An 11,188-nucleotide genomic window follows, 5' to 3' on the forward strand; every position below is an offset into this window, starting at 1 on the left:
TTAAGGTAAAAAAAATTACATATTCCATTTATTGTAATTACTAGTGAAGGACTAATTAATAAACAAAATACAATATGTTTTTGTACAGAAAAAAGAGAAATGAGAAACAATTTGTTGAAAACAGGGGATCAAAGCCATTGTTATCCCCAGCATTAGTATGGTGCACTCTCACTTTGCAGGGACCAGTTCGGAGTACTCAGTGGTGAGGAAAGCGAAGGTTTCTGAAGCCAATCGATCTTTTCATTTATGAAATGCATCTTCTTTCTCAATCAGTACGAAGTTTCCATACCTGCCGTTGCCGGGCTTCACGGGATCGCCAAAGGCCTGATCCGCACTGGAGGTCCTCTAACGAGAACTTTAGCTCACGGGCTAAGCCTCTCCTGGTCGTCAAGTATTGTTATGTTATCTTCGACCGATTGAAAAAGTTATCTGAGACTCAGAACATCACATACGCAATTTCTAAAATGATAGAATCTGACCTTAACAAGGAAGATCATCGTACCGAAACTCGTACCACCTTGAGGTCATAGACACCAGTACTCCAGTACTAAACCTTTAGCCAAGAGAAGACACTGGGAAAGAGACTGTAATCGCCGCCGAGAAGAAAGATGCTGTGCCGGGTGACTGGAATCCTCTGAGGTCAGCTGAACAAGCTGACAATCGGCAGAAAATGCTGAGCAAAGCTGCTGGCCTGAAGAGTGAGGCTGATCCGTAACATCAACTGCAGAAGAATGAGGAAAAAGTTTATAATATACATTATGTAATATTTGAGTCACTAGTGAGATGAATAACTAGTTACTTATTTTTAAATTTAAATATATATGAATAGTTAATACGTATTGTGATAAGAATAAATAGTAAAATTATTATTTACGTATCAAATTCAAATGTATCATCTGTTATAAAAATTGTTTCATTTCTTATAACTATAAGCACAATTAAAATAATTATCTATCTAGTTTCAACAGATTATTCATTGATATATACACGAAACAATTAGCTAAAAAATGAGAAGATAGCAAAAGTTCACCAAAATAAAAAGAAGTTAAAAAAATTCTGTTTTAAGGTAAAAAAAAATTACACATTCCATTTATTGTAATTACTAGTGAAGGACTAATTAATAAACAAAATACAATCTTTTTTTTGTACAGAAAAAAAAGAAATGAGAAACAATTTGTTGAAAACAGGGGATCAAAGCCATTGTTATCCCCAGCATTAGTATGGTGCACCCTCACTTTTGTCCAAAATCTTAGTGAGGGAGAGAGAGAGAGTAGTACCAATACCCTCGCAGTCTCCCCTTACCCACACAATCATCTCTCTCTTCTCTTCTTCTCCCTTCCACACACACACACACACACTTTCTCTCTCCTCCTCTGCAATTACGATGAGTTAACATTGAAATCAGATGATATATATACTGGGAAACAAGAGACAGATGTTTTTACCCATATTTTTATCTCACTAATACGAATTATAAAACAAACTGATTCTCAACAAAAACCTAATCATTCATCACTACAATGAAGCACCTTCACCACCACGACGCCGCCGTCTCCTCCTCCGATGCCGCCGCGCCATCCGCGCCCCCATCGCCCTCGCCCTCCAATCGCTCATCGCAGAAGCCGTCAGTCGCCGTTGAGGATCCGTCGCGCGACGCCGCCACATCCTCTTCCTCCTCCTCATCATCATCGTCGTCATCTTCAGCCACCACCGCCGCCGATTCCGTCGTCGTCGAGCGCCGAGGAGACTACTCCGCACTCTGCAAATGGACCATTGGTAATTTCCCCAAAATCAAATCGCGCGCACTCTGGAGTAAGTATTTCGAAGTCGGGGGTTTCGATTGCCGTTTGTTAATTTACCCCAAGGGTGATTCACAGGCGCTCCCTGGATACGTTTCTGTCTACTTACAAATCATGGACCCCCGGAACACTGCTTCGTCCAAGTGGGATTGTTTCGCCAGCTACCGTCTCTGCATTGAGAATTTATCGGATGATTCAAAATCTGTGCACCGAGACAGCTGGCATCGGTTTTCGTCCAAGAAGAAGTCCCACGGCTGGTGTGATTTTGCCTCGCTTAATTCTCTTCTCGACCCTAAGGTTGGATTCTTGCATTTGAATAATGATTGCATACTTATCACGGCGGATATATTGATACTTCATGAGTCGTTTTCTTTCTCGCGGGATAGCTATGATTTGCAGGCGAATAATGTGTCGTCTATGGGTGGTGGAGGGAACGGCCCAGTCGTTGGGGATTCTTTGAGTGGGAAGTTCACTTGGAAAGTGCATAACTTTAGTTTGTTTAAAGAGATGATTAAGACACAGAAAATAATGAGCCCAGTGTTTCCCGCTGGGGAGTGTAATTTGCGGATTAGTGTGTATCAAAGCGTAGTAAATGGGGTGGAGTATTTGTCCATGTGCTTGGAGAGTAAGGACACAGAGAAGAACTCGTTGGTGTCCGATAGAAGTTGCTGGTGTTTGTTTAGGATGTCAGTGTTGAATCAGAAGCTGGGTGCTGGTTCAAACCATGTGCATCGGGATAGCTATGGGCGGTTTGCTGCAGATAACAAAAGTGGTGACAACACGAGTTTGGGCTGGAATGATTACATGAAAATGGCAGATTTTCTGGCTCTTGAATCAGGGTTCTTGGTGGAAGACACTGCAGTTTTTAGCACTTCTTTCCATGTTATTAAGGAGTTGAGCAGTTTCTCAAAGAGTGGTGCTTTGGTTGGTGTGAGGAGCGGGGGCAATGTGAGGAAGTCAGATGGACATATGGGGAAGTTTACCTGGAGAATTGAGAATTTTACCCGCTTAAAGGATCTCTTGAAAAAGAGAAAGATTACTGGCCTTTGCATAAAAAGTAGGAGGTTTCAGATTGGCAATCGGGATTGCCGTCTTATTGTTTACCCCAGAGGTACTTATATATAACTTCAACAGAAAACCCTAAAAAGTATTGGTTTCCTTAGTTGTTATTGCAGTCTTGCCACATATGTTCTTGTATCATTGTGGCAATAGGTTGCTTTATTTCTCTGTTCCAGCAAATGTATGCATTGATTATGCTGAGTATACTTGGTTTGCTATCTGGTTATGTTCCACTATTGGAAATTGCCCTAAAAAGTCGTGTATGAAACTGTTTCCTCAATTTAGGGTTGATGATGTGCACTTGCATATACTTACTGGGGTCTGAGTTGATAATGCTTCTCCGTATTTATTTTGTTGTGCGTCTGTCAGGTGCGACTAGATTGGTTAGAGAAAGTGCTAGATATTTCATTATTCTGTATGACATTTCTTATGCCAGTATTAAACTATAATAGGAACTATTAATTAGCCTGGCATTATGGGCAATTGATTGTGAAAGAAGCAATACTGGGACAGTTCAGAATTGTATAAAATATTTTCATATTTTACAGAACAATGAATATTGCATTTTTTTTTTTTGCTTTTATGTTGTAATTCTCATTAAACCATCAATCAGCATCTAACTTTCCGAACATAGAATACCCTCTTGCATTAAATGGTTTGTGATTTATTTCTGTTTAGAGGGACCAGCATAGGACCATGAAGATTTAGCAGCTTGGAGTTCTTGGATATTTCTATGGTGGTTATTTGTTATTGGACCTATAAGGCAGTGAGTAGAGTGAGCTATACAACCTGGGTTGAAGATGCTAAATGGCTTTCAAGAAATTTTCTTACGGTAGTTCATGTATGGCTAACTTACAGATCACTGTCAAGAAGCTCCAAAGTGCATGCTGTAATTATTTGTGAGAAAGTTCTAGCATCGCAAGCGATATTTTGAGTGCTCTGATAGGAACCACCGAAATATAGAAACAGTTGACAAACTTCCTTTGATAGCGCTTTCTATATCGCATCTGCCATTGCTCCTGTAGAGCTCCATCTTAAAATGTGACTTACTAACCTATCCAATTAGTGAACAAGATACGTATGTAAGAACATGCTTTGGTGGCTCGTTTCATAGAATTCATGAATGGTAATAACCAAATCTGATTGCTGAAGATTCAACCTGCATATACATGCCAAGTTTAGTATATAACATGACCTTGAAGCTAACTTTGTCTGATCTAGGAATCCTCTTCTTTTTTGTATTTTGCTACTAAGTTTTCTTCACCTTTTTCCTCATTTGTTTTCAGCTTCCTTATTTCTGTTGTATCTATATCCTATTTCATCTATTAAGCCCTTTTAATAGTTTTTTCGCGGTCTCTCTCACAGCTGACAGCATATGGGTTGTTTAACATAGAAAAAGTGATGATAACGAAGTAATCTTAAATTTTTAATAGAATCCTGAGTATATTTCTCTTTTTAATTCAATTATTAAATCTTAAATTCTTAATAGAATCCTGAGTATATTTCTCTTTTTAATTCAATTATTAAACTTACGTGTTGAGCTTATATGAGATTTGCTTAACTAACCAGTCCACTTCTGAGTTTTGAACTGATAAACTCTTTTTATGTCTTCTGATATCAGGACAGTCTCAGCCTCCATGCCACCTTTCAGTGTTTCTTGAAGTTACAGACTCACGAAACACTAACAGTGAGTGGAGTTGCTTTGTGAGCCATCGTTTGTCAGTTATCAATCAAAGAATGGAGGATAAGTCTGTTACTAAAGAATCTCAGAATCGCTATTCCAAGGCTGCTAAGGACTGGGGTTGGCGGGAGTTTGTGACCCTTACTAGTCTCTTTGATCAGGATTCTGGATTTCTAGTCCAGGATACTGTTATCTTCTCTGCTGAGGTTCTTATATTGAAAGAAACATCCACAATGCAGGACTTCACTGATCAAGATACCAACACACAAAATTTGCCTTCTTCATTGGACAAATCTGGGAAGAGGAGTTCGTTCACATGGAAGGTGGAGAACTTCTTGTCTTTTAAGGAAATAATGGAAACTAGAAAAATATTTAGCAAATTCTTTCAGGCGGGTGGTTGTGATCTTCGAATTGGTGGGTGGTTCTTTCAAGCTCACGTTTTAATAATTGACATTACTGTAGCAGATTTGGGTTTCTAGTTACGACTTATTCCAATTTTTATGGTCCACATCTTTGGTTATGCAGGAGTGTACGAGTCCTTTGACACGATATGTATATATCTGGAGAGTGACCAATCAATTGGCTGTGAGCCTGAGAAGAATTTTTGGGTGAAGTATAGGATGGCTATTGTGAATCAAAAGAATCCATCTAAAACTGTTTGGAAGGAGTCTTCCATTTGTACAAAGACGTGGAACAACTCTGTTCTTCAATTTATGAAGGTATCTGACATGATGGAAGCTGATGCTGGGTTTTTGCTGCGTGATACGGTTGTCTTTGTCTGTGAGATCCTGGACTGCTGTCCATGGTTTGAGTTTGCTGATCTGGAGGTTAGTTTGCTTTCAAAATCCTATCCTGCCAACTCCTTCATACTGTCCCTCAGAAATGTAACAGGTCTTGGCTGCACATGGGCCGTGCTTGATTATATGTAAAATATCTTGTGAAGATCCTTCCACTTAATTGTTTGAATAATCTATTTTGCATATTGAAAATTTGCATTCGTCCTTAAAGATCATCTTAACTTGCTTGTCTGGTTCAGCATCATAATTCTGGTGGCAGTTTTTTAACTTTTTTAGATGCTGCGACTACTTTCAAGTACTGTTAAGAATCTTGGATAATGTTTTTGGGTGATCAGAATGATATACTGCATGGCTCTGGAGAAGTGTTTACAAATACACTTGCTATTTATTTTGTTCCTTCTGGATCTTATCTTGGTATAAATAGTGTGAGTTTAATCTATATATGGAATCATTAATGAATCCTGGAATTTGTGAAGAAGAAGTGCTCTTTTTTCCTTTTTTTTTTTTTATAAAATTGTATAATTGATGGGTTGATAAAATCCTTTTAGGTTTCTTTGGTGTTATGTGGCTGTTAGTACTTAGTAAAGGTTTTGTTTTCATAATCTATTTATTCCAAAAGTGAGTCCCAAGAATCACCCGTACTGGTGGTATATCAGTAAAATTGATATGCAAGGATTAGAGAGAGGGGAGTGATTTGGTGGAGGTATTGGTATTCCTTCTGTAGTTGGGTAGGAACCAAAGGGCAAGGGGAGCAAATGGAGAGGTATATATTCTCTTGCATATGTATTTCTGATCTCTCCAACTTTGGAGGAGTAGAAGGAAATATCACTTCCCAGTAGGCCAAACAATTAGCACAGTTTGCATTCCAGTCCTGAAACCCTTACTTCTCTTATCCCTCCCCTTGATGTTACTGAGTGCCTTCAACGTTAGCAATAGTTATACACAAACCAGCAATTTTACTCATATTTTTAGTCCCTTTGATTTTCTCTCTTTGAGAAAGATGCTTTATCTATATCTTGAACATCCATGATCATGTGACCATATCCAGTACCAATACAACTTGATACATATTCTTGTTCTTCCAGGTTTTAGCTTCTGAAGATGATCAAGATGCTTTGACAACTGACCCTGATGAACTAATTGATTCGGACGATAGTGAAGGTCTAAGTGGAGATGAAGAAGACATCTTCAGAAATCTTCTATCCAGGGCTGGATTTCACCTTACTTATGGGGATAATCCATCTCAGCCTCAGGTCACATTGAGAGAAAAACTTCTAATGGATGCTGGAGCGATAGCTGGTTTTCTAACTGGACTCCGTGTTTATCTTGATGACCCTGCAAAAGTAAAACGATTGCTTCTTCCTACAAAGATATCTGGTAGTAATGACGGGAAGAAAATAAATAAGGATGATGAATCTTCGCCCAGTTTGATGAATTTGTTGATGGGAGTCAAAGTTTTGCAACAAGCGATAGTTGATTTACTTTTAGATATAATGGTTGAGTGTTGCCAACCATCGGAGGGGACTTCTAGTGATGATTCATCTGACGCTAGCTCTAAACCTTTCCCAGACAGCAGTGGCGCAATTAGTCCACTGGAGTCTGATGGTGAGAATGAAACGACAGGATCTGCACAGCTTTCAGTGGATGAGAGATTAGAGCTTGGAATTGGTGAAAGCGTAAGTGTGTCTGCTGTACAAAGCTCCGATATGAACAGGATTAACCTAGGTGCAAAAGCTGTTCCTGGACAGCCTTTTGTTCATGGACAGCCTATTTGTCCGCCAGAGACATGTGCTACTATTTCCAATGAATACCCCTCACATCAATCCAAGGTATTGTGGCTTTATCTCCTAAACTAGTATATATATCTTATTTGCCTTTTGTAGTATTGATGAAAGAGCTTTCCATTCAGGCTAAGTGGCCAGAGCAGTCGGAGGAACTTCTTGGATTGATTGTCAACTCCCTGAGAGCACTTGATGGAGCTGTTCCACAAGGTTGTCCAGAACCAAGAAGGAGACCACAGTCTGCCCAAAAGATTGCTCTTGTATTGGATAAAGCTCCGAAGCATCTACAGTCGGACCTTGTTGCTTTGGTTCCAAAATTAGTTGAGCATTCAGAACATCCACTTGCTGCTTGTGCACTTCTAGAAAGGCTTAAGAAGCCTGATGCAGAACCTGCCCTGCGTTTGCCGGTAAGATAATCTGCAGCTACTCCACATATTGTTATTTCTTTAGTTGCCAAAACATCTAAGCTGATTTGTATTGACATGACAATTTGCTGAGTTCTGCATCTGTTCAATGTTTGTGCTTGTAGCTCATTTTAGAAAATCCTTACTTTGCCAGGTTTTTGGGGCACTTACTCAGTTAGACTGTAGCAGTGAAGTGTGGGAGCGTGTTCTTTTCCAATCACTGGAGCTTTTGGCTGATTCTAATGGTGAAGTCCTTGCAGCAACGGTGGATTTTGTATTTCAAGCTGCATTGCACAGTCAACATCTTCTTGAAGCAGTAAGTGGAGAGCAAGAGAGATCACAACCTTTCAATTCTTCCTGATTTGTCTTTCCCTCTGCTTGTGTTAGTCTTGAGTATACATTAAACATTTGAATTCACAGGTGAGATCGGTACGAGGGAGACTAAAGAATTTGGGTACTGAGGTCTCTTCATGTGTGTTAGATTGCTTAAGCAGGACAGTGAATAGTTGTGCAGATATTGCTGAATCTATTATTAGAGATATTGATTGCGATGATGGTTCTAGTGATAGTACCCAATCTGGGATTTTTATATTTGGTGAAAGTGGGCCTGCTTCTGAAAAATTGCATTCAGGAGAAGAGCAACATTTTCATGTTAGTCGTCATTTTTCTGATATTTACCTTCTGATTGAGATGTTATCAATACCTTGCCTTGCAATTGAAGCTGCTCAAACTTTTGAGAGAGCTGTAGTTCGTGGCACTTTTGTTCCTCAATCTGTAGCAGTGGTCTTGGAAAGACGCCTTGCTAGACGATTGAATTTGACTTCGCAATATATTGCCGAAAATTTCCAGCAGCCTGATGTTGTGACGGATGATGAAGCCATTGAGCAACTCAAAGGTCAAGCTGATGATTTTGCTTCAGTTCTTGGTCTTGCCGAGGCATTAGCACTTTCCAAGGATCCACGGGTTAAAGGATTCGTAAAAATTCTTTATACAGTGTTGTTCAAATGGTATGCTGATGAGACTCACAGATTAAGGATGCTAAAGAGGTTGGTAGATCGGGCAACAAGTACTGCAGATGCTAGTTTTGAAGTAGATTTATATTTGGAGATTTTGGAGATCTTAGGATCTGAGGACCAGGAAGTAGTGAGACCAGTGCTGAACATGATGAGGGAGGTTGTTGAGCTTGCAAATGTTGATCGGGCAGCTCTTTGGCATCAGTTATGTGCCAGTGAAGATGAGATTCTTCGTATCCGTGAAGAAAGAAAGGTGGAAGTAGCTAGTGCTGCTAAAGAAAAAGCTCTTTTATCTCAGAGGCTGGGTGAATGCGAGGCATCTAATAGTCGTTTAAAGGTAATTATTTTTCTTCACTAATTTTTGCTTAGAAAATCATTGCTAACATTGAGAAATCCCCTGGGATGGCAGTCTGAAATGAAGGCTGAGATGGATCGCTTTGCTCGGGAAAGAAAAGAGTTGGCTGAGCAGATACGAGAAGTTGAGAGTCAAATAGAGTGGGTTCGCTCGGAAAGAGATGATGAAATCACAAAGCTTAAGGCTGAGAAGAGAACTTCTCAAGACCGTCTCCATGATGCAGAAGCACAACTCTCCCAGTTGAAATCTCGAAAACGTGATGAATTAAAGGTCGGTTTGAGTCTGATATCTTTTAATGATGTAGGTTTATAAAAAAATTCCCTGTTTCTCAACATGATAATTGGAAGACACAGCTTCTATAATTTTATTTTTATTAGATTGCTTGTGAGCTCTGACCTTGGAATAGGCAAGGTATAGTTTCTGTTATAATGTTGCTCTGTTGTCAACTGTTTGTTGCAGAGGGTAATGAAGGAGAAAAATGCTCTTGCTGAGAGACTAAAGAGTGCTGAAGCAGCACGGAAACGATTTGATGAAGAGTTGAAAAGATTTGCCACAGAAAATGTGACCCGTGAAGAAGTGCGACAATCGCTAGAGGATGAGATCCGTAGGCTCAGACAAACAGTTGGGCAAACAGAAGGCGAGAAGCGTGAAAAGGAGGATCAGATTGCTAGATGTGAAGCTTTTATTGATGGGATGGAATCCAAATTGCAGGCCTGCCAGGTTGTGGCTTTAAACCAACTTGTTTTTTGAGATATCCTCTCTCTCTCTCTCTCAGTATTCCTCCAGATACCAATGCAGTTGTGTTAATGTTGGTGTCTGATATTAATTTGTTGTGTTTAAATTGGTGACTTTGACTCGAAAAACTCTTCCCGACACTAAATTAATTTGCATAGCATAACAAGGTGTCGTTCAACTATGGTAGTTTACTGCAATTGGATGTATGTACATCATTAGCCACTGATGTGAGATACATAAGTATTTCACAACACTACATATTAATTAGATTGTTTTGATTGAAGTGAGATTATTTCGTTCAAGGTTATGTGAATTTGCATAAAGCTTTGAGTGTGCAAACTGAAGAGTGCACATCGGTTTGATTACTGAATGACAATACTGACACATTTTAATCTCTCTTTCAGCAATACATTCATCATCTTGAGGGCCAACTTCAGGAGGAAATGTCGCGACATGCTCCTCTATATGGTGCTGGCTTGGATGCCTTGTCGATGAAGGAGCTGGAAACGCTATCACGCATACATGAAGAAGGGCTGAGGCAGATCCATGCCATCCAACAACGTAAAGGAGGCAGTCCTCTTGTAAGTAGTCACAATCTTTCTCACACTCACGGGTTGTACCCTCCCACTTCACTTCCAATGGCTGTTGGATTGCCTTCCCTCGTCCCAAATGGCGTGGGGATCCATGGCAAGGGTCACGCGAATGGTGGTACCGGACCCTGGTTCAGCCAGTAGAGCGGGAGTATAGAATCCATGCCACCTGTCCTCGACCGGACAGTTGACATGGTGAAATACACATTTATAGCATACGAAATCAAGGGATGATTTTTCTAGTTTTTGAGTTGGCTTAGGCATTTTGATTGGTAGGCTTTTGGAGAGCCTCGAGAAAAGTCGACACATATATTGGTCTCTGTAGGCTGTGAATCCAATAGCAAATGCCATAATTGAGTTTTTCTCCTCTTCTATTGATTAGAGGCAGTGAAAGTTTTTTACTTTTCTTACACCGACCATTCCTTGCCAATGTTTCTTTCTTGCAACATTAAACCACATGGAATATGAGCATCACATACATGCATTGATCAAGTGAAAAACGAGATGAATTGTGATACAAGATTCATGCGAATTTGCTAAATAGTAAAATGTGTCAGGTTTCCAAAAATACTTTCGCAATAAATTTGTCTCTCTTACTGTAGCATGACTTTTGCAATATTTAATCATCTCAGAAACTAGTAACCATGCCTTTTTTTGTTGTTTTCTTTGTTAATCCGTATTTATATAACTTTTCTTATCGTTTTAATCAATAATTGAAAGGGAAAAATGCATACAAATACATGAGCTTTGCTCATTCTTTCATTTTGCATATTACTTTTGAATTTTTCTTATAAAAGCATGGACTTTTGATTTTGTCCAAATTTCCCACAATTTTAGATTTTGCTTAAATTGAAGCTGACTTGGTGCTTTGTTTCTACCCTAAACTTAGGGTGAAATTTGATTTTTCGAATTTGTTTCTTTTCAAACAAAATTAAGGCGAAATTCGTCGATCCATTGTAGTAATGTTTTTGTGG

General features: G+C 39.4%; 1 protein-coding gene across 1 annotated transcript; it reads left to right on the plus strand.

Moving 5' to 3' along the window:
* The first annotated feature begins 1,238 nt into the window (after positions 1 to 1,238).
* Positions 1,239 to 10,624, plus strand: LOC130995278 (uncharacterized). The gene is made up of 10 exons (XM_057920511.1): positions 1,239 to 2,910; positions 4,480 to 4,953; positions 5,065 to 5,366; positions 6,422 to 7,165; positions 7,246 to 7,524; positions 7,676 to 7,837; positions 7,942 to 8,871; positions 8,944 to 9,159; positions 9,349 to 9,609; positions 10,029 to 10,624. The coding sequence occupies exons 1-10, from the start codon at positions 1,521 to 1,523 to the stop codon at positions 10,356 to 10,358; spliced, it is 5,088 nt and encodes a 1,695-aa protein (XP_057776494.1). The 5' UTR covers positions 1,239 to 1,520; the 3' UTR covers positions 10,359 to 10,624.
* The last annotated feature ends 564 nt before the right edge of the window (positions 10,625 to 11,188 follow it).

Source organism: Salvia miltiorrhiza, chromosome 7, assembly GCF_028751815.1.
Source record: "Salvia miltiorrhiza cultivar Shanhuang (shh) chromosome 7, IMPLAD_Smil_shh, whole genome shotgun sequence".
Classification (NCBI taxonomy): domain Eukaryota; kingdom Viridiplantae; phylum Streptophyta; class Magnoliopsida; order Lamiales; family Lamiaceae; genus Salvia; species Salvia miltiorrhiza.